Source organism: Bos javanicus, chromosome 14, assembly GCF_032452875.1.
Source record: "Bos javanicus breed banteng chromosome 14, ARS-OSU_banteng_1.0, whole genome shotgun sequence".
In the NCBI taxonomy this organism is placed as follows: domain Eukaryota; kingdom Metazoa; phylum Chordata; class Mammalia; order Artiodactyla; family Bovidae; genus Bos; species Bos javanicus.
In genome coordinates, this window is record NC_083881.1 from 64,999,849 (window position 1) to 65,025,010 (window position 25,162).

The 25,162-nt window shown below is 34.4% G+C and overlaps 1 protein-coding gene across 24 annotated transcripts in view; it reads right to left on the bottom strand.

Moving 5' to 3' along the window:
• Positions 1-25,162, bottom strand: part of VPS13B (vacuolar protein sorting 13 homolog B) — an 804,527-nt gene that overhangs the window by 419,704 nt on the left and 359,661 nt on the right. For all 24 annotated transcript variants that reach the window (XR_009740672.1, XM_061438325.1, XM_061438316.1 and 21 more), the window contains 2 exons: positions 24,372-24,499; positions 11,914-12,148 (listed from right to left, as the gene is read on the bottom strand). Coding sequence is in view for 23 of the 24 variants with exons in the window: in XM_061438325.1 (XP_061294309.1) it covers positions 11,914-12,148; positions 24,372-24,499 (363 nt within the window). In the remaining variant the exon portion in view is untranslated. The remainder of the gene's footprint in view (positions 1-11,913; positions 12,149-24,371; positions 24,500-25,162) is intronic.

The following is a 25,162-nucleotide window of genomic DNA, read 5'->3' on the forward strand; positions in this document are numbered from 1 at the left end:
AATATAATAATTATTTGTTTGTTCAATCGCCAAGTCATGTCCAACTCTTTGTGACCCCATGGACAGTAGCTGGGGTCCAATCTTCCCTGTTCTTCACTGTCTCTTATAGTTTGCCCAAGTTCATGTCCATGGAATCGGTGATGCCATCCAACCATCTCATCTTCTGTCACCTGCTTCTCTTTCCTTCAATTTTTTTAAGCATCAGAGTCTCTTCTAATGAGTTGTCTGTTCTCATCAGGTAGCCAAAGTACTGGAGCATCATCTTAAGCATCAGTCCTTCCAATTAGTATTCAGGGTTGATTTATTTTAAGATTGGTTTGATCTTCTTACTGTCCAACAGTATCTCAAGACTCTTCTTAAGCACCAGAGTTCGAAAGCATCAATTCTTTGGCACTCTGCCTTCCTTATGGTCCAGCTCTCACATCCATCCATGACTATTGGAAAAATCATAGCCTCGACTACATTGGACCTTTGTTGGCCAAGTGATGTCTTCTCTTTTTAACATACTGTCTAGGTTTGCCATAGCTTTCCTGTGAAGAAGCAATCATCTTCTAATTTCATAGCTGCAGTCACCATCCGCAGTGATTTTAGAGCCCAAGAAGAGGAAATCTGTCACAGTTTCCACCTTTTCCCCTTCTATTTGCAATGAAGTGAAGGGACTGGATGCTATGATCTTTGTTTGTTTGTTTTTTAATATTGAGTTTTAAGCTGGCTTTTTCACTCTCCTTTTCCACCCTCATCAAGTGGTTTTTTAGTTCCTCTTTGCTTTCTACCGTTAGAGTGGTATCATCCCCATATTTGAGGTTGTTGACCATTTCTCCCAGCAATACTGACTCCAGCTTGTAACTCATTCAGCACGGTGTTTTGCATGATGTGCTGGGTATATAAGTTAAATAAACAGGGTGACAAAAAACAACCTTGCGGTACTTCTTTCTCAATCCTGAACCAGTCAGTTGTTCCATACAAGGCTCTAACTGTTGCTTCTTGACCCACGTACAGGTTTCTCAGGAGACAGGTAAGATGGTCTGGTATTCCCATCTCTTTAAGAGTTTTCCAGAGTTTTTCATGATTCACACAAAGGCTTTAAGGTAGTCAATTAAACTTTTCTGAATTCTCTTGCTTTCTCTATGATCCAGCAAATGTTGGCAATTTGATCTCTGGTTCCGCTGCCTTTTCTATAACCAGCTTGAACATCTGGAAGTTTTTAGTTCATGTAATACTGAAGCCTAGCATGCAGGATTTTGAACATAGTCTTACTAGCATGGGGGATGAGTGCAATTGTCTGGTGGTTCGAACATCCTTTGACACTGTCCTTCATTATACATAATGAATATTATATGTGTATATATCACGAAAGTTGAAAGAAAAAACCGACAATGGGAAGAAATTAACAAAACTAAACTGTTAAAAGTAATTATCAAGTGATTTTTATTTATTTTTAATTTTCACCTATATATGTTACTAGCTATCCAAATTTCCTTTAATGAGTGCATTATGCTGTTAGATAAGCCAGACAAAGTAAGACAAATACTGTGTATCACTTGCATATGGAATCTACAAAGTCGAACTCATAGAAATAGAAGAATGGTGGTTACCTGGGGTTGGAGGGTGAGGAAATTGGAGAGATACTGAAGAATTAAAGGGTGCAAACTTGTAAATAACAAATTTGAAGATTTAAGGCCTAGCATTGTGATTATAGTCAACATTACTATATTACACACTTCAAAGTTGCTAAGAGACTAGATCTTAAATATTCTCACCAAAAAATGTAACGATAATTATATGCCCTGATAGAAATGTTAGTTAACACTACAGTGATAATCATATTGCAATATATATCAAATTAGCATGATGAATACCTTAAACTTATATAATTTTGTATGTCAACTGTATCTCAATTTAAAAATTCCCTTTAATTAGAATGTTACCTTGGTATCACTCAAAAACTGTATTTTTAAGATCTTAAGGCTATAAATTTTACAGTTTATTTTTAAAAGGTGAGCAGGATAATAGATCTGCCATACTGGCTTTTGTTTTTAAAATAAATATTTGTATGAATGGAAATGCAAAATTGATTAACAGCAAATAAAGTAAGGTTCCTTGTCTGGCCTTTAAAAGTCACAGAATCCCCAGGTAAACAAAAGATTGAGCAGGATGAATGTGAGTTACTGATGAATGTGAGCTACTGAGAAGAGAACAATGTCTGTAGCAATTATATTAAATATGTTTAGGCAGCTCAACAGCTTAACTTCGTTTGTTATACCTACAGGATGGCCTTCCAAGAAATTTATTTAAAAACAACATCCTCAAGAAAAAATCTATAGCTCTTTTCTGGGCTTTCTCTTTTCCCTAGGCCATCTCATTTACATAAGGTTTAAGAATTAAAGTCAAAATTATTGAGTCAAGCTGGGGGAAAAAAAAACTATTGCAATAGTACATCACCATCTTTCAGAATAAGTGGAAATTACAATAATCAAACTATGATATTTAAAAAAAAATCTATATTGTAACAATACATATGAACCACTGAGGTGACCAGAATTACACAGAAAAATAGCTCTCATGTTTTCATATCAGTTTTTATTAAAACTCACTAAATCCAACAACAGCAGAGTTTTAATTTATAAATGATCTCAATATTCCAAGTCTGTCAAAATATTTTAATAAAGTCACAGGCAACTCCTTCGAAGAAGGAAACACAAACTTCTGCTAGGCACAGGGTAGAAACCCATCTGCTCAGAGGTGTGAGCTGGATGTAGCAAATTACATCTGCAAGCCTCACTGCAAATGCTCTCTAATGAAACCCAAGATGTTGATTTTGACCCAAGCAGCCTACACAGATTGGATCTGGCTATATTAGCAATCATCTCTCCCTTCCACGGCAATTGAAATCAGATGACACATTTCAACAAACAGTTCCACATTCTAAACTTTAGAAGTCTAAGTTCAGTATAGAAGAAGGCTCAGGTCTATATAATGAGAACCCTTTTGCTCATTCTATTGATCATCTTTTCGTGTAATGCTAAAGGATTTTTTTTTCATTATGTTCATATGATTATTATGTTTGCACGATCTACTCTATAATTAATGACTAACTAGATCACTGTATTTTGAATCTAAACACTAGTTTCAAAAATAAAATTTTTAACAGAAATTTAGCACTCCAGAATGATAACCAAGGAACACCAAAGACAAAGAGGAAGAGAAAAATAACTTTGCAGGAGCTACAAGTTAAAAAAAAAAAAAAAGATTAAGAAATAAAATTTCTTCTTAATGAAGAACTTATAAAGACCCTGGTCTTCATAATCATTAGTCAAATGGTGATGAAATATCAAAATTTTAACTAAATATCCAAAGTTGCTTTCTATAGTGGGATATAGGCAATGAATCAGTGTTTCATTTTTGCTTAAATTACCCTGATTTGGTTTCTGTTGTTTACAACCAAAGAATATCACGGTATACGTAAACTTCTTTCTGAAGTATTTTTTAAAAGATACTATAAATTTGTCCTAATAGTTTTTCACTTTCCATTTAGTCCTTAGGGCACTATCACCTGACTTGCATTAACACTAGTCCTCTGAAAGTATGATGGTAAGACAAACCAATCACCCAAAACTGTCAAATTCCTTTCACATCTTTTAATCCTCATCTTGGGATACCCTGGTGGCTCAGGAGGTAAAGAATCTGCCTGCAATTTGGGAGACCTGGTTCCATCCCTGGGTTGGGAAGATCCCCTGGAGGAAGACATGGCAACCCACTCCAGTATTCTTGCCTGGAGAATTTCGGTCTTCTTTTTCCTTTTCAGTCAACATTACTGTTCTCCCCTTTTTCTATATGGATTATACATTTCTCTCTATATAAGTGACTTCAGGTGATGACATCTTTTTTCATCATTTTCCCTGCTATCACATTATATATCTCTAACAATGATTCCTCTTTTGAGCTCCAGACCTAAATATGCAATGGCTTATTAGATACATTTACTTGAATGTCCCACAAACACTTCACAGTATGCACCAAGCTAAATTCATCATTCCCATCTTTCACATCCAAAACTAAATGTTTTTATTTATTATCATAATATTAACCATATAAACTTCTACATAGATATCCAGGCTAGGAACTATGGAGTCATTCTACATATTTACTTCTCTTTCACTATCTATAACTAATACAGTCACAAAGTTGAGCCAACTTTTTGTTAATCTCAATTATGTCTCTATTCTTTCCCATTTTATCCATTCCTACCACCACCATTCTGGTTTAAATAGTCATGTTTTTATACAACTATCATAGCTAGCTGCAATATCTAATCTCCTTGCCCCCAGTTTTCTTATCTTCCCCTGTGCCATGTCCCCCAGACCCCCACCAAATCCACTGACTACATTTATCAAAAAACAGTTCAGTTCAGTTCAGTCGCTCAGTCGTGTCCTACTTTTTCCGATCCCATGAATCGCAGCACGTCAGGCCTCCATGTCCATCACCAACTCCCAGAGTTCACTCAGACTCACGTCCATCGAGTCAATGATGCCATCCAGCCATCTCATCCTCTGTTGTCCCCTTCTCCTCCTGCCCCCAATCCCTCCCAGCATCAGAGTCTTTTCCAGTGAGTCAACTCCTCGCATGAGGTGGTCAAAGTACTGGAGTTTCAGCTTTAGCATCATCCCTTCCAATTAAACAAAAATGCCGTGCTCAGTTGCTCAGATGTGTCCAACTCTTTGTGACCCCTCCATGGGCTGTAGCCTGCCAGGCTCCTCTGTCCATGGGGATTCTCCAGGCAAGAATACCAGAGTGGGCTGCCATGCCCTTCTCCAGGGGTTCTTCCTGACCCAGGGATCGAACCCAGGTCTCCCTCATTGCAGGCGGATACTTCACTGTCTGAGCCACCAGGGAAGCCCGAACAAAAATGAACATGAAACAACAGTAACAGTGGAAGAGACTGGAAAGGAGTATATTTGGAGGGTGGTATATAGATTTAGACACATTCCGTATGTGGTTGAACATGAATGACTGAAAATATTTATCTACATTCTGAAACCAGGAAATCGACAGTGAAAGAGAAAAATAGCATTATAAATCAAAATGAGGATGAGAACAGAAGACAAAACAGCAGATGTGTAACATGGATTTTTTTTTAACTTATAAATATAGCAAGTGACTGAGGCACAGAGAAATAAACTATAAAGGTTCAATCTGATTCATGACATCCATCATTCAACAGGTTCTAATACTCAAATATGTTGGAAAAAAGACAATGCAGAGTGACACTGAAACCAGGACTGGTTGAAAACTGAAAATGAACAGACCTCCGGATTCTTTCTCCATCTATGCACAGATACAAAGATACAAAGTAAAGTACTCTTTACACATATGCATCAAAGGGTTCTATGCAAATATTTTTACAAACAACTTTTAAAATGAAAAAAACGTATTTGTGGTATTTCATAAGAAGTTAGTATCTATAATTTTCTAATATCTGAAAAAGTTTTAAATATCTTGAAATAATCTCCTTTCTTCAGGGTAGGGTAGGCCAATGCAATAACCAGGTGGTTAAAAAACTGTTTCTACTTTAGGTTTCCATGGTGATTATGTAGTCACTTAACTTTCTATTTGATTCTAGTTCTCTCCATCTGGTAAATGATTTTTTTTAAGTTGAAAATAAACTAAGATTCTAGAAAAAAGAATCACAGAATATAATAACATCAAATGCTTTAAAAAGGGAGATTTCTGTAGTTCTTAACTCATTCATAATATATTGGAAAAACAAGATAAGAATAAAACAATTTATCAAATAAAAAGGACAAACAGTTGAAGTTGGCAGGAGTGTTATAGAAAGAAGGATTTTAAATGAGTATTGAAGAGATACCAAATAATACAGTAGTGCATATATATTACTCCTTTCATAAAATCCATTGTGGGGGGGGGGGGGGCAGCTATAATATTGTCATAACATCTTTAAATTACTGAGGGATTCTACTTCCAGAAACAATGGCAGATTTAGTGCCCTGAATGACTTTTGCACTAAAAACAAATGAAAATCAATGTATTTATAAAATGTTACTATGCCACACATACCACGATTAAAACTCACATCTGTTAACATAAACACACACAAGTACACACACTCCATAAAATCATTAATTAGCTTCTCCCAATAGTAAAGATTATTAAGGCCAGGGAATAGAAGAAGCCAGAAATTAAGAGATAAGCAAAACAAATAGCCTGAGGCATTTCTAAACAGGTAAAATTTGAACACTCTCCTGTTCACACTAAGGCAGATAAAGACAAAGCCTTAGACCAATTTGCAGTGTAGAACTTAACAGGACACAAGGCTTCCATGCAATTCACTACGATAATAACGTTAGGGTAGGTGAAGGTGAAGTCGCTCAGTCGTATCTGACTCTCTGTGATCCCGTGGACTGTAGCCTACCAGGCTTCTCCGTCCATGGGATTCTCCAGGCAAGAATACTGGAGTGGTTTACCATTTCCTTCTCCAGGGGATCTTCCTGACCCAGGGATTGAACCCGGGTCTCCCACATTGGAGGCAGACGCTTTAACCTCTGAGCCACCAGGGAAGCGTTAGGGTAAACCATAAATGAAACTGTCCCATTTTTCCCATTGATTTATGGTTTTAGGTATCAAGATATAGGTTAAATCTGAAGAAAAAGAGGCTCTCAGGGGACTACAGAAGATCATCGGTAATATTTTTGATCTTGATTTAGATGTAGGCAACATGAGTAGCTTTAGTATAAAATGTACCAAGCTGTGTACTAAAAATTGCACAATTTTGTATATGATACAGTTAAATTCTAGCTCATTAAAATTAAATGAACAACTTTAACAGCGTATCAGACACAACTTTAAAAAAGTAATGAAATGAAGGATCAAAGAAATTACTGAGAATGCAGGTCATCAAGTCAAAGAGAAAAAACACAGAAGTATAAAGAAGATACAAGAATGATGCAGCCAAAAAAAGTGAAAAATTCTAAAATATATAAGAGAAAGAATAAGACACAGGTAATACGCAGGTCAGGAAGCAACAGATAGAACTGGACACGGAACAACAGACTGGTTCCAAATAGGAAAAGGAGTCCATCAAGCCTGTATATTGTCACCCTGCTTATTTAACTTATATGCAGAGTACATCATGAGAAACGCTGGGCTGGAAGAAGCACCAGCTGGAATCAGGATTGCTGGGAGAAATATCAAGAACCTCAGATATGCAGATGACACCACCCTTATGACAGAAAGTGAAGAGGAACTCAAAAGCCTCTTGATGAAAGTGAAAGTGGACAGTGAAAAAGTTGGCTTAAAGCTCAACATTCAGAAAACGAAGATCATGGCATCTGGTTCCCATCACTTCATGGGAAATAGATGCGAGAACAGTGGAAACAGTGTCAGACTTTATTTTTCTGGACTCCAAAATCACTACAGATGGTGACTGCAGCCATGAAATTAAAAGACGCTTACTCCTTGGAAGGAAAGTTATGATCAACCTATATAGCATATTCAAAAGCAGAGACATTACTTTGCCAACAAAGGTCTGTCTAGTCAAGGCTATGGTTTTTCCAATGGTCATGTATGGATGTGAAAGTTGGACTGTGAAGAAAGCTGAGCGCCGAAGAATTGATGCTTTTGAACTGTGGTGTTGGAGAAGACTCTTGAGAGTTCCTTGGACTGCAAGGAGATCCAACCAGTCCATTCTAAAGGAGATCAGTCCTGGGTGTTCTTTGGAAGGACTGATTTTAAAGCTGAAACTCCAATACTTTGGCCACTTCATGCGAAGAGTTGACTCACTGGAAAAGACTCTGATGCTGGGAGGGATTGGGGGCAGGAGGAAAAGGGGATGAGAGAGGATGAGATGGCTGGATGGCATCACCGACTCGATGGACAAGAGTTTGGGTGACCTCCGGGAGTTGGTGATGGACAGGGAAGCCTGGCGTGCTGCAATTCATGGGGTCACAAAGAGTCGGACACAACTGAGTGACTGAACTGAACTGAACTGAATATCTGAATAGATCATGCCAGAAAACTTGGAGAAATCTTTATGGCTTTTATAGACACCAATATAAAAACTTTAAAACACAAAGATTTAAAAAATTTTTAAAGTTGCCAGAAGGAAGAACAAAATATCTTCAAGGAAACATAAACTGCAAGTGGATCTCTCAATAGGACAATGAAAAGCAAAAGAGTCAGCACAACAGTATCTTTAATTGGTGGTGGTTTAGTTGCTAAGTCGTGTTCAACTCTTGCAACCCCATGAACTGTAGCCCTCCAAGCTCCCCTGTCCATGGGATTCTCCCGGCAAGAATACTGGAGTGGGTTGCCATTTCCTTCTCCAGGAAATCTTTCTGACCCAGGAATGGAACACAGGTCTCCTGCATTGCAGGCAGATTCTTTACCAACTGAGCTACAAGGAAAGCCTCTGTATCTTTAATAGGCTGGACTAAAATAATAAGAAATTACATACCTAGCAATAAATCTGGATATATAAATTATATATCTAGTGAAATTAAAAAATATTCAAACAAAATTCACTTTGATAACCACGTATCATCACAAAAAGGCAAATGGAAAATGATCTGCCATAGGATAGAGGATTGAATTATAAGAAGGCATGTCTAGAAAGGCACTAGTTCAAGAGTCAGCAAACATGGCCCAAGACCGAATCTGACTATTAGATTTTATAAATAAAGCTTCACAGATACACAGTCATTGACTTATTGTCTATGGCTGTTTCTGCATGCCAAAAGAGGGTTCAGAAGTGGCAAAAAGACCAAGAAATGGATAAAATTGAAAACATTCACTATCTGACTCTTGATTCCCTGGTGGCTCAGACAGTAAAGAACCTGCCTGCAATGCAGAAAGCCCAGGTTCAATCTGTGGATGGGGAAAATGCCCCAGAGAATAGAATGGATATCCACTCCAGTATTCTTGCCTGGAGAATTCCATGAACAGAGGAGACTGGGTGGTTAGAGTCCATGGTTGCAGAGAGTTGCAGGGTTGCAGAGGGTGGGACACAACTGAGCGACTAACACTTTTCTGCACTAAGTAAGTGTTCCAAACCCTGTCCTGATTATATACTCACAATAAATACAAGCAATTATTCTTTAAATGATAGCCTATTAATCCAGATAGGATGAATGAATTCAAGTATTTTCAGACCTGTGTGTGTTCAGAAGCACAGTAAATAGCTTGTTTTAATGCATAATTTAATACACTAAATATGCAAGTTAAGATTTCTAGACCTAGAGTTGACTTTAATCAAAAAGTGCTAATTTCTAATATAAAAAAGAAAAAGAATAGTTAAGGGATAATTTCCAAAACAGCAGGGGATAAATGAATTACAATTAACATATATAACAGTATAAAGGAAACATTTTTATTTACATAATTAAATTCAAACAATTAATTAAGATAATGAAAAGACTGGGAGGATGGGAGAGAATATTTGCAAGTTACATATTTATTAAGGGTCTGATATCAGAATATATAAAGAACTCTTATAACTCAACAATAAAGAGAAAAATAACTAAAACATAGGCAAAGAATTTGAATATAAGAAGAAAATACAAAACAAGATCTACAATGGCCAATAAGCACATGAAAAGATGCTCAACATCATCAGACATTAGGGAAATGAAAATCAAAACCATGAGATAACACTTCACAGCAACTGGTATGGCTGGAAACAAGACAGTAACAATACCACAATAATAAGTGGTGACACAGATACGGATAAATTAATGTTGTGCATCAACTGTACTTCAGTATAAAAAATTAGAACCTCCATTCTCTGATGTGGGATTGCAAAAGGGAACAGACATTTTGATAAACAGTCCATCAGTTTCAAAGATAAGGACAGAGTTACCAAATGACCCAACAATTCTACTATATGCATCTAAAAGAAATGATGCTGAAGCTGAGGCTCCAATACTTTGGTCACCTGATGCGAAGAACTGACTCATTGGAAAAGACCCTGATGCTAGGAAAGAATGAACGCAGGAGGAGAAGGGGTGACAGAGAGAGACAGTTGGATGCCATCACGGACTCGCTGGACATGAGTTTGAGCAAGCTCCGGGAGCTGGTGATGGACAGGGAAACGTGGCATGCTGCAGTCCATGGGGATGCAAACAGTTGGACACAACTTAGCAACTGAATTGAATGGAATTGAATAGAAATTAAAACATATGTCCATGCAAAAAGTGTACAAGAATGATCATAGCAGCATTATTTATAATCACTAAAAAGTAGAAACAACACAAATGTCCATCAAATAATCAATGAATATATGTGGTATATTCATAAAATGAATTTTTATTCAGCTATAAAAAGGAATGAAGACATACATACTACAACATGAATCAACCTTGAAATTTATGGTAAGTGAAAGAAGCCAGTCAGAAGAGAACACAAGTTTTTTTATTCCAATCATGAAATGTCTAAAACAAGCAAATTCATAGAAAGACAGTTCCTAGGGGACTTGCGGGATGGGAGCAGAGGACTAAGTGCTAATGATGTACCAATTATTTTTACAGTGATAAAACTATGCTAATATTAAATGCTGATGTTGCATAAAAACTAAATACACTAAAAATCATCTAATTATATACTTTAAAAGGAGGAATTTTACAATATGTGAAATTTTAGCAATGAGTTTTAACAAAAATCAAGATACAAATCAATTTTTAAAAAATCATTCCAGAGTTTTTTTTTTTTTTAAGAGGAAGCACTCCCCAGCTCACTTTATGAAGCTAGCATATCCTTAATAGGACACATAACACCTATTGTGATAATAAGGAATTTCCTGTAACCAAAAATGAATAGCAAATAACAGCTATGCCCAATATGCTAGAGAAAGAATCAAGACAAAGAGCACTTCACAAGAACTCTTAAGTTCCTTCTAAGTACTAGAATTCTATGATTTTATGATAATAGTATTCATGTCATTAAGTACCAACTCTAATTTCTGGATAAAATCATGCTTACATAAACCTAACAAAATTAGATTTCAATGGAAATCGCAACAGAGAAAGGGAGACAGAAATCAACATTAAGTCAAAGTAAAAAAAATTGAAGACTTCACTAACTTTTCAATAACAATATGTGTGGTAATCTGAACGATGTCCGGATTTAGACACTTACATCCTAATAATATGAACAAGGTGTTGACCTATTTAGCACTGTCAAAAATCTGAGGCTTGTTATTAAAATACAGATTCACACTACTGACTTTGTGACTCAAAACTTTTCCAGGTTCACATAGTTTGAAATGAATGCATCCAAGTTCAAAGGGTATGAACCTGCAACTGAAAACACTGCAACATCAGAAATCCAGTATTTATTAAAGAAAGAGCCTTGGTTCCAATCCTCACACAATTATCTACTTTATTTAAATAAATGAGTAATCTAGAAATATATCAAACTTGATATAAATGGTGTAAACAATAAACACATAGACAATTTCTGTGTTTATGATACATCTATTTGTAAGTCAAGTGGCTTAAGTTAAAATAAACCTACTTATAATTCTTACTTCAGCTTAATGCAAACATCTGAAAACAACTTTCTTCTCAAGTTAATTTTATTTGTGCTTAGCATTTCAGTGATTATACTATATACCATATAATCTTTGGCAGATAGTCTCTGTCTATATATATATGTATGTTGTTTTCATCTATATATAATAAAAGGTGTGGCTATCAATAAACAGCATCACTTAGTTCATTTACTTTATACATCTGTCTTTTCAGAACTACTTTGTAGATCACTTAGTTCATTTCCATTAAGTTCTTCCAATGAGAAGACTGATTTAGAGATGCACTGGCATAATTAAAAAAAAAAAAACAGTAAAACTGAAAGTATCAGTATAAAATATAATAACCATAGGAAGACTTTAAAATAAAAATGTACCTTCTTCAAGGATGGGTCGTGGGATGACAAACGGAATCTCCTGGAGAGGGTCCATATACTTGTGGCCGGCACTAACAATCTTTATTTGAGGCAAACAGAGGGCAAGCGTTCCTGGCATGCTCATTTGTCCATGGTACCAACTTCTTACTGTTCCAGGAATGTCACCAGATACAATTGTACTAGGAGAAGGCAAACTATCATTTGGGATAAACACACAACAAGACTGTACTTCAAGCTAGAAAAGAAAAACAGAATCAAAATATTTGGATCAGATTAAGTTTGAGAATAAACAAATCTCAATCACCTAATGTCTTTACCAGAATACACAGGCAAGCCCAAAAAAGAAAATGTCCCATACTTATGTCTTCATCAGTTGATTTTACTAAAGAATACGACAAACACTGGAAAAGGTATTGTTTCTTGCTATAAATTTGATCAAAAGAGCACAATGACATGAAATGAAAACATAGCTGCCTTTCCACAGTTCTTTCCAAGAAACATGATTGAGTTAGAAAATGTGCTGGCAAAAAAAGGTGAGAAAATCCTACTTTTTTTGCAGTTCATTACATTTTGTTAACACCAGCTAAGGGGTTAGAGCTGACTAGCATTTTGCTGCTCTTACTTTAAAAAATAAAAAAACCACAAACATCTATTTCTATGTGAATTTGTCCCTTTGTCTTTCATTTTACAGATAGAAATTTAAGAAAAAATACTTTAAATGCTCAGATTATATCTCTAGATAAACATTAAAGGAGAACACGTTAGTAACATAGTAATGAAGAAAATTCAGGAGACTTAAAAATCAGAGCGCTATTCCTTACTTTTATCATATGTTGATTTATTACCTAAATTGTGATTTCATGTGAAATTTTTATGCTTCCTTATCCCCAGTGTACTTACTTAGGTTTCCAGCCCCTAACAGAGTTAAAGTAAGACTAAGCAAGACCAAATAAAAAACTGAGTACATCATGAGTACTTAATTCAAAAGGTATGCTTAAGTTAAAGCCTATTAGTCTAAGTTGACTTTATTACAAGGTAATATTCTGTACCTGGCTAGTAAACTGCCCCAACGGTGTAGCATACTTGAATTATTTTTAATAAAATACAAAATATAACCTGCTAATTTTCTATAAAATAATTGGCATACAAAGCTATTACCTGAACGTATTATCTAATAAAAACTAAACTTTGTTTGCTTGATAAATGTTTGGATAGTCTAGCAACTTAAAATAACAAAGAGACCATATTTTACAAAAGATAACTAAGACTACAGTCATAGATGTACTCCTGGGGTTAATATATTTCTTAGTGAGAGCATGGTATGTAACAGGTCTGAATTCCTTGATATGATAAATAATTTGCCAGTCTTATAAGTGCACTTACTCATTTTCCCTTCAGTATTTCTGTGCATGGATAAACCAATGAATTCAGTGAAGAAAAATGTAAGTAAAAATTTACAAAAATAAGTACACCGGTTCATACAGTATGAAAATTTTTAGTTCTAGAATTTAATCTTGTAGATTACATGATTTTAAAATGTATATGTTAAGTAGTTCATCACTGACTTAAGATCACATTTCTAACTTCTGAAACCGAAGTGTATGTTGTCTCAAATATGTTACATTTTGTTTCAAACATGTAACATAATTCATTAGTGATGCTAAAGTGCACAAGTTAGAGTGTCACACTGACAGCATATTCTCCTACATTAACTATGGTTATAAGCTCAAATAATGACGGGTCAGTATTTAACATTTTATTGTAGATACTGATGCTATGTTGACAAATGCTTTCAACAATGTGAGGTAATTAGTTTAATATGTCACTGTATACAAATTTATACATAGATGTCTTGAGAAACAAATTTAAATTGTGCCAAAATTTCCATAATCACAATATATTCTAAGTTTCTACTAATTCAGATATAAATTATTTAATCAAATCAAAACAACCTGAGCAATGCATATAAAACCAACAGTATATTAATCTGATACACATAACAACATTAAAAAATAAGCTTTCTAAAAAATGATACATGTTGTGGGGATTCTTTTAATGATAAGAACTAAAACATATAATCCAAATTGCTCAAACTTGTTATAATGTTACATCTATTATATATACTAAAGCTAACACATAAATCTTTTTACACTTTTAAAATAACTGTTAAACTGTATGTCTAAAATTTTGGTTTTAATGTAAAATGTTGAGTGATTTATGTAAGTGAATATAAATCTGCAGCAGTAAATTTTGCATTAATGTAAGGATCTGACAATCCAAGGGAAAGAAAATGAAGTAATCTGCCAGTAAGAAGTCCTCAAACCGGGGGTCAGATCATGTTCATGGAAACCATCTGGTTGGGACCCTCTGAGCCACACCAAACACAAATGATCTTTTAAAAAAAATATCCTATTCATTAATGCATCACAGCTGCACTGAGTGTTACTTCATTTTTCCATGGCAACATCCTTTCTGTTTCAAGGATCTTATTTCAGTTTTGGTAGCAACATGTTCTTTCGCCAATATTGAACACATTCATGTGTTAAAGTGAAGGGATTATTACAAATTCTTGAAGTAGAACCACCTCTATTTTGATTCCTATTAGGTCAAGGGCTACATAGCTAAGTATCACATCCTGAGGATAAACCACTAAAGTAGAAATTGTTTGGTATTATTTCAATAAGTGAAATGATTATCATGCAATTTTTCTGAAGGTCCAAGTTCTATTTTTTCCTGAAATTTCAAGTGCTGCTTAAAAAGATATATGACATTGTGTACTCCCTATCCTCTATAAGTACAGTTTGGTAACCTTTGATTTTTCTAATGTATGCACTCTACAACTGTGATCACAACTCAGTTAAAAAGAAGAAACTAAGACGGGCTTCATTTATGCATTAACATAATAAGCATTTTAATTAGCAAACTGTCCATCATATAGACTAACTTTATATAAATGCTTTACAATGTTATACCATATTTTCTGCTCTTTAAAACAATGCTCCTATTTCCCAAATGTTTTCCTTTCTTCAAAACTTAAAAATCTAGTGATAATTGTATTCAGAAAATTTATATAGAATAAAATGTTCTCTGAATGAATGTATTTACTCCTCAGGACACAGTTTCAAATAAAAAATAAGAATGAAGAAACAATGCAGTTTGTATTTTCATTCACTTTTTCTTTCTTTTATTCATGCATTCTTTAACAGTCACCATTTACTGAGCTTGAAGTCAGGACTATAGAGAAAGGACACAGTTCCAGCATTTAAAACTAGTAATAGCCTTACATAATTTTCACTAGAGCACACAATCTATACTGTCAGACACTGTGCCTATTCTGTTCACGCTACAGTCTCAGTACACAGTACTGCACCTAGTATGAAAGAGGTACTAAGTAACTGTTAAAGAAGGGAACACAATTATTTTTATTAGCACTAGATAATGATGTTAATTAAAATAGTTGTTTAATACATGTTGTTCATCATTTCATTTCACAGAAACCTAGTAGAGTGATTAATAAAAATGACTTGTCAGCCAGATGGGTTCAACTCTAGCTGTGGAACCTTTGACAAGCTATTTAATCTTTTCATGACTTCAGCTTCCTCATCTGTATATGGGGGGAAAATCAGCTTTGAAATAAAGGTTAACATATTAACTGTCACCAAAATGTTTGCTAAATAAAGTCAATGAACATACACTAAGTATCTACTATATGCCAGATCTATATATTAATTCTCAAGGATTTGTAAAAGACGCTCACAATCCTTCTATTTTAAAATGCTATTGGCTTATGGTTTAGCTATTTATGCATATAGAGACTACCAAAATAAGTAGTATTATATTTGCACTATGAAACATAAATAAACTATTGCCCAAACCGTTTCCTATTCTATAAATTCACAATACATTATGAAACTATTTGGAATATCCTATTTATTTAGTACAAATTTAAATATATACAGTTCAGGACATTAGCTAAAAACCTTGAAAGTGCACCTTGGTTATCTTCTTTTCCACAGTGAAATGTTATAAATCTCCATATTTTTCTCATAAATACTTGTCAAGGGAAGACAAGAAAAAAATTCCTAGACTGTAATAAGGATTTCCTCTTTCTAACAAACTATCATGCAACTGATGTTACTTTCTCAATGCCTATAAATAAAACTATAGCCTTCTATGCAAAATTTTAAGCATTAAATGTAGTTGATTACTTTTAACATTAATGTGACTGACAACTGATATGTCTAATATCTACTCTTATTTAATCCTGCAAATAAGCCAGGAAGTTCACTGGACTTGAGAGCGTTAGGTGTATCATGTAACATGATTACTACATCTCTTCTTATACATATATAACTTTCTGGGAGGAAAAAAAATTCAATTGTTCTAGCTTATCTGACTTTCACACTCATACCAAAATCTCACAGAATGTGGGAAGTTGTCTCCTAAAAGGAATAAAACATTATTAGCAAAAGAAGGAGCTCAGGATCTTGCAAATGGAAAATAAACTGTCCATGACATTATGCTGTCCATTGTCAGAAACTAGCCAAAACACCCAGGAAATGCCATAGGACAGCAACGCAATCTTCAATGTAAAAGTCAAGGAGACTGACTTTGGCAAACACAAGAGTAATGTTCTCCTTTATTAGTGAATCCTAGGCCAGAGTACTTCTATTTTGTCAACTGCATGCCATTGCCAATTATGTCGTTCTGGAACAAAAACGTAATAGACAGAAACTTTGCTGGTGAGTGAACAGAGGAAAACTACAAAAACAATGAGTTTATGCTAATCTATCTTGAAAAGGCCCTCCAATTCAAGTTCATTTTAAAAACTGTTCAAGACTACATTTAGTACTATAAAACAATTGAATTATTATAAAGTATGAAATTCTTTTTCCCATTGAAAAATAAATAGGTTATCATAAATACTGTTGATGTCTTAATGCAACATACATCTTTCTAAAATAATAAAGTACATGAACTTAGCAAATACCAACTTTGGCTCCAAAATCAACTTTCCAGAAACTCTGATTCCAAGCACATTTACTTGTTCAAACTTCCATTAAAAGAATAATCCTTTGATGACTTTAAGTTATGGTGTTTTGTTTAATCTGATGACAACTTCAGGGTTTTCTTTTTTATATTTGGCTCATAAAATGTCTTGGAGAGTGGACACAACTCTTTTAAAAACTCAGTTTTAGGGCCTAGATTTTGATCATTGAATCAGAATCTAGTTTTATTCTGAAGTTTTTCAGAATATACAAACAGTTGAAAATGTCTAAGTATATGGTATGTATAAGACAGGACTGGGACTAGGAGTGAGGTAAGAAAGGTGCCTTGATCATTTTCAAAATAATTTATACAAACGTAAATCATTTAGTACTCCTTTAATTAAATGTTAATTTATACACAAAAAGCTTAGTCAACAAGGAAGATCAGACTAAACTACACTTAAACATGGTTAAGAAGGTAAATGTTATATGTGTACTTAGCCAAAATTAAAAACGAAAGAAATATCTTTACTTGTAACTAATCCAGAATGACATACCAGATTAAGTTTATTGTTTGTAAAGCTAATGAAGGCACTGCATCATTACAAAACAAGCCAAAGAACTAAAAGAATCATATAAGAACATGAGAATCGTGCATACCTTAAATATTACTTAATTTAACCATTTCATATTGCAAATATGCCAAGTAAAGCCCATAGCAAACATTAAGAATCTGACACTGTTGACAATGGCTCCTTGAACTCTTTGACCTTTCCTCCAACATTTCTAATCTTTCGTTTAGGGTTTTCTTTAAGGAGACATTCTCTTCTACCGACTACTTTAGAAATGGTATTCACTTGGCCCATTGCTCTTTCAACTTAACATACTTTTTTGAATTCTCCTAGTTTTAACCATCTGTAGATGATTTCTAAAATTATATTTATATGGTGCATCTCTTCCTTAAACTCAATTATGAATATTCAGTGTAAGAGATAACTGGGTATCTCATACACATTTCAAATACACATGTAAAGTCAAACTCTCAATTTGCCACTAACCCTGAAAGGATGCTGCTCCTATCATATGATTGCATCACTATCTACCCAAACCAGAACCTGGAACACCAACTAGATTCCCTCCTTTTATTCTCCAAATGCATAAGTCACTGGTTCCTGGTGATTTTTACCTTAAGTCTCTCAGGGTTTGCTGTCTAACTTTTCTTATTGCCTAGTGTTTTGAAACCATTGTTCAATATAATTCGCCCATTTCTTTTTTGGTTGTTTGAAGCAGCAAAATAAATCCAGTTCCCGTATCTTCATCCCGGGAAGAGGAGTCTGTTTTCCAGAATATCTTACGTTGTGGAGCATGCATGTATCTACTTTCTGTCATTCAGATGCCCAGTCTTGGATGACGCTTTTCGACCCCATGGACTGCAGCACACCAGGCCTCCCTTTCCCTCACCATCTCCTGAAACTCACCCAAGTTCATGTCTGTGTATCTACTTAATGGCTTACAAATATTATAAAGATTTCTTACACTTGGAATTTTACCTGGAAGATCTTCTTAGAGCCATCAAATAATCAGGTAACCCTAATACTATCTTTCTTAGCCCCCATTACAGTAACTTCTCAAAATGGGATCAAAAAAAGGATATACTAAACTAGTCCACTTTTCTATAGTATCTGAATCGCTAGAAATGAACTACTCTTTGTGAAACGATTGCTCCCCTGTCCATGGAATTCTCCAGGCAAGAATACTGGAGTGGGTTGCCATTCCCTTCTCCAGGGGATCTTCCCAACCCAGGGATGAACCCAGGTCTCCTGCATTGCAGGCAGACTCTTTACTCTTGGAGTCACCAGAGAAGCCACCAGTTTTCTAGTGGAATGGATAAGAGAGAATGAGGTTATTTTTAATACAATTACTTACATCATCATGAAATAATATTTAGGACCAAATTAAACTTCAAACAGCTATACATTTTTTATCACTATTATAATCTGGAGAATGCTATCATGTCATCTAATTCTAAAGATCAATAAATATTAATCTGAGATAGTATCCAAATTCATCACAAACCTGGCAGAGCCTGCCCTAGAAATCCTTTCAATAGATGACATTTACCCTGATAACTCCATTTCTCTTTTGGATGGCAAGAGTTTTATTAGGGATCTATCTAAGAGACACTCCCCACAAGATGCTTCAATACAATGGATATTTGTCTTTTTCCTGCTAGACCAAGAGAACTACTATATTTCTTTTGTCTACTCAGGATCTACCATAATATATAATAAAATTGAGTGCTGAATATGATAATGAATGAAAGAATAATAAATGGAGGGAAACAGAACACTCCATAATGTATTACTAAGCAGCTAGATGTTTAAAAAATAAACAAACAAGTTTATACTGGGGTACTAAAATGTTAACATGCCTCTGAATGTTAAATAAATACTTATGTGCAACAGGAAATTTTTAGAAATACAATGTTTATCAGAAACTATGTATGTACTTTTTTTAACTATGTACTTTTTTTTCTCAAAAAGTAAAGGAGGACATATTAAAGAGCAATAGGGCTTTGGAACTAATCCTCAAATTATAGTACACATCTTCATCAACTCTAGTGCCATTTCTGAAAAAAGTACAAAGTACCTAATTTTAAAAAGAAACCTGCTGCAGTCCCACTACATTAAACTTTTATTTCTATACAAACATACTGCATATGTGTATTTCATACATATGAAATGATTACGATACAAGCTTATTTTGGTATCAAAGCATTTTCACTAGAATAGAGAAGGAAAACTGAGCAAAAAAAAACAAAGGAGTTGTGTTGCCCGGAAAAGAAAGTTGTAGTTAGGTGTCAAAACGGAAGAAATTTTTTGTATTAGGATAGACATCAAAAGTTAAGAGAAGTTAGTATCAAAATGAGAAATTAATATTAAAGTTACTTTAAACAAAATCCCATATTTTTGGAAATTAAGTGTCCATTTTTAAGTGACGGGTGTACCTAAGAAGGCATAACAAGGAGAATTAGAAACTATGTCATAATAGAAATGAAAAGAGAATTTACCAGAATTTGTTGTGTGCAGCTGAAGTTGCTTGATGCAATTAAATACAATATGGAGTTTTGAAATAAGGTATAAAAACAAATAAAAGGGACACCAGCACAAAATTTTATGAAATTTTAATAAAATATGTACTTTACTTAATAATACTGTATCTTTCTTCTCTGTAATCACCCTATGTGTTTTTCTCAGTCTAACTTTACTGAGGGTTTCAATGGCTAAGTCAAAGATCTCTCGGTAAATGTCAAATTGCACTAGAAAATATAAACGTTATTTATAAATATGTTTGTATTGATTTCTAACATTATCTGATAGTGATAAGAGAACAGACTCTATGTAATTTAAAAACCTTTAGAGTACAAAATTTTTGCACTTTGTTTTATGCCCCTGGATATGTTTTCAGTGTCTCCTAACTTACAGTCTATGGGAACTTGAATAGAATTTATATCTTACTATGGTGTTAAAATTATATAAATCTTAATTATTTTGAATTGTATCACAGTGCTTTTCAGGTCTACTATGTCCTTCTACTTCTCTGAATATTCGTCCTATTAATTTTTGACAGTTTGATATTGAAATTCCATATAAAGTCTTAATTTATCTAATAAAAAATTGTAATTTATAGTGGAACTATATGTAATCTTGCTCTGTATTTTTCCAAGTCTCCTATAAATGTGTTCTTATACTTTCATTATTAAAAAAAAAATTAAAAACAAGAAGAAAAATATTAAGAGATGGCCTTGAAAACCTATTATACACTGAGTCTCAGAAAAGAAACTAAGAAAACATACCTTTCCAACCAGTTTTTAGTCCCAGTTTAATGAAATCAAAACACAACTAACTCCTGAGTACAAATGACTTAAGGTACGGTGCTAAAGAAAAACATGATATGAAAGATAAAATGCTAGAGATCTAATAATATTAGGATTATTCCTTTTTTACATGAAGTATTATTTGCATCATACTATAATTTAGAACCTCAGATGGAACCATAATTAAATAAGTTCACGGTTATTTATAAAATTATAGTAGAAATATGTGTGCTCAAATTAGTTACTCATCTTAACTTACTAATCACTTCAGTATTTATATTTATTGACTACCACACAATAAACTGTGGAAAATTCTTAAAGAGATGGGAATAACAGACCACCTTAACTGTCTTCTGAGAAACCTGTATGCAGGCCAAGAAGCAATAGGTAGAATCGGATGTGGAACAACAGACTCGTTCAAAAATTAGGTACGGAGTAACCTGCTTATTTAACTTATATACAGAGTACATGCGAATGCCAGGCTGGAATCAAGATTCCTGGGAGAAGTATGAATAACCTCGATATGCAGATGATACCACCTAATAGCAGATAGTGAAGAGGATCTTAAGAGCCTTTTGATGGAGGTGAAAGAGGAGAGTAAAAAAGCTGGATTAAAACTCAACATTAAAAAAACTAAGATTACAGCATCTGGTCCCATTACTTCAGGGCAAACAGATAGAGAAAAAGTGGAAACAGTAACAGATTTTATTTTCTTGGGCTCCAAAATCAGTCGATGGTGACTGCAGACACAAAATTAAACGATGCTTACTCTCTGGAAGAAAAGCTATGACAAACCTAGACAGCATATTAAAAAGCAGAGACATCACTTTGCTAACAAAGGTCCACAGTAATCAAAACTATGTTTTTTCCCAGTAGTCAGTCACGTACAGATGCGAGAGTTGGACCATAAAGAAGGCTGAATGCCGAAAAACTGATGCTTTGGAATTCTGGTGCTAAAGACTCTTAACAGTCCTTTAGACAGCAAGAAGATCAAACCAGTCAATCCTAAAGAAACTCAACCCTGAATGTTCACTGGAAGGACTGATGCTGAAGCTGAAGTCCCAATACTTTGGCCACCTGACGCAAAGAGCCGACTCACTGGAAAAGACCCTAATGGGAAAGATTAAAGGCAAGAGGAGGAGGGTAAGACAGAGGATGCAGTGGTGGATGGCATCACTGACTCAATGGACATGAGTTTGAGCAAACTCCAAGAAACAGTGAAAGACAGGGAAGCCTGGCATGCTGCAGTCCCTGGAGTCACAAAGAGTTGTATACAATTTAGCAAAACAACAACAAAATATACCACAGACTACTCTTTTCAGAAGATTACAAAATAACACATAAAAAGATGATGGGTATTACTCATCAGGGAAAAAAGCATATATTTCATAGGTCACTTAAATAGTAGAAATAATGTGTTAAATCAATCAGTAAAATTAGAGGAGCACAGAACGGTTAGTAAGGCATTAAACAGAAAAAGAAGAAATAAAAAACTTTATTTTCTTGTGACCACAGACCAGAGTAAGCTAAGAATACAGACTGAGGTTGAACAACTTCAGAAAAAATGAATAAAACTGAGATACAACTGCCCAGGTATCACCCTTATTCCCATCAGCAATGTATCTCCCCTGAGATTAAAGATTTTATTGTAAGAAAAGCTACATATAGTTAAGTGAATAAATACAGTCATCAGAAGCAAAACCACACCTACTCTAGCTTGCTCTATCATGCGTCATAGTTAAATATTAATACAAGGACTGGGTGATACACAATGAAAGAGAACCTAAGGATACAGTCTTTTACTATAGACTAAAGAAAGTAACATTGACTATAAATATTCAGCAACATCTTAGGAGTACTGTCTATTTTCTGCTTCTATAATCAATCTCAATCAATGTAAGTGAAGTCTCTCAGTCGTGTCCGACTCTTTGCAACCCCATGGACTGTAGTCTACCAGGCTTCTCCATCCATGGGATTTTCCAGGCAAGAATATTGGAGCGGGTAGCCATTTCCTTCTCCAGGAGATCTTTCCAGCCCAGAGACTGAAACCCAGTCTCCCACATTGTAGGCAGATGCTTTACCATCTGAGCCACCAGGGAAGTCAATGTAAAGACACTGAATATTTCCTGCATTCACGGAATCTCACCTTCCTGTCTCATCTGATGCCCCCAATGCATCAGAGGATAGTAGAGAGGAATACAACTAAGTCAACAAAATGAGTTACTAGGATAATATTAATAGCATAAGGCCTCAGGCTGGCAGAGACTGTAGGACACAGCTGAACCTGTGGACAAAGTCATTTTTCCTTTAAGCTGAGAGTTAAAACAATAACAAAGAATCACAAAACATACTTTCTCTCTCCCCCTCTTCTCTTAATTTTATGTAAGTATCATACTCAAAAAAGAGAGGCTGTAATAGATTGCCAAAGTCACCGGATCTTGTATTAAACAGTACTTTAAATACAGTAGACCCGAACAGCACTGATCCCTTGCAGCAGAAAATCCATATATAACTTTACAGTCTACCCTTTGTATTCACTGTTCTGAATCCACGGGTTTAAGCAACCATAGATCACGAAGAACTGAGGTATCCAAAAAAAAAAAAAAATTCACGTATAAATGGACCTATACTATTCAAACCCATGTTATTCAAGGGTCACCATGGGAATTAATCATATTCACATACTGATACCAGATTTTGGATATGTTTTAGACGTTATTTCTAAAAAGTGATTTTAAAAGTTTTCATTATACTTATCAAACTGAATTATAGCTAGGCATAGATGTTTGGATCACTTTTCTACACAGCATAACAAATTACCACAAACCTAGCAGCTAAGAACAGCACATATGTATTATCTTGCACTTTATGTGGGTGAAGCATCCTGGTATAATTTTGCAGATCATTGACCTTACTCTTTGTTTTTCATAAGGTGAGAGCAATATTCTTCTGCAATTCTCAACATCTTGAATAGAAGTAGAAGGTCCCAATACTTAGATATTACTGTCTGGTACACATAAAATTCTATAAAGATGCCTCTGTTATCAGTCTGTCATATCTTATCTCAAGGAAAAAAGTCTATATGAAAACTTAAAAATGGTTGCAGCACGCTTACCCAGTTTCTATTAAATGGAGATAAGCATTTAATTGTATATTTCCATCGTTAAAACATGATCTGGAAGATGTGTAATTCAGTAAGATTAAATTGTGTATATTTAAAAGTGAAAAGTGATAAAATTTAGTAACAATAGTTATAATTAATATTTTCATATTTAATATGTAGTCAGGTAGGAAAAATAAATAGGTAATCATTTTAATTTAATTTAAGCTTTTATTTCAGTACTGAAATAGGTATGCTATTGGTATATTGACCATTATTGCATAATTTTGTAACTCTATCAGGAACAGCATATGCATTTCTTATCATTTTGTTATTAATCTGCAAAGAGCACCAATAATTTTCATTTAAATTGTGAAAGTGAGGTTGTATATGTGAGTGTCACCAATGAGAAAATTTTTATTGATCTTAAAACCACTGAAAATTAAAAGGCAACAGAGAAATTAAACCATGGTATTTCTAACTTTCATTTTACCTGCAGTGTTAGACTCTTAACTGCATTCCATACTACTCCAATGAACTCTTTCATTCTTTCTTCAGGACTTCTACAGCCTTCAGTTATGGTCAGCACGGCTTTAACAGGAACTGACAATGGTCTGGATTCTAAGAATAAGAACAGGTAGGATAATTTAATAGAAATGTACCATGTAGTTTCACATAAATATACAGAAAATATTTCTACTATTACTTCTTCCCTTGTTTAAAATTTTAAAATATATGAGATTATAAAATATATTAGATCATATTAACTGAAAAAATTATTTATTTTTACAATTACTCCAAATCAAAAAAAACAATCTGTTAATAGTCAAGAGAGTGAAGATGACTCTTTTTCAGAGACTGATGACTGGGATGTCGGTTTACGGAGTAACAGTAATGCTCTATTTTTTGAATACATGGATGTGTTTACATTGTGTAAATTTACTTAATTATAACCTAACAATCCATGAATTTCTCAGTATGAAGTTAAAACATAAATAAAAATGTTATTGAAAAAGAAAACTGAACTTCCTTCACCCAGAATTAATAGAAAATGTGTCTTCCCAAATGTGAATTTTCCTGAAAATAAAAGCTTACTCATAGTATCTCTCTACTGAAAACACTGGTTTTGATAGTAAACAAAAGAAGCACTCGGCTTCCTCGGTGGCTCAGACAGTAAAGAACCTGACTGCAATGCAGGAGACCCAGGTTTGCTCCCTGGGTTGGGAAGATTCCCTGGAGAAGGGAATGGCTACCCTAATACAGTATTCTTGTCTGGAGAATTCC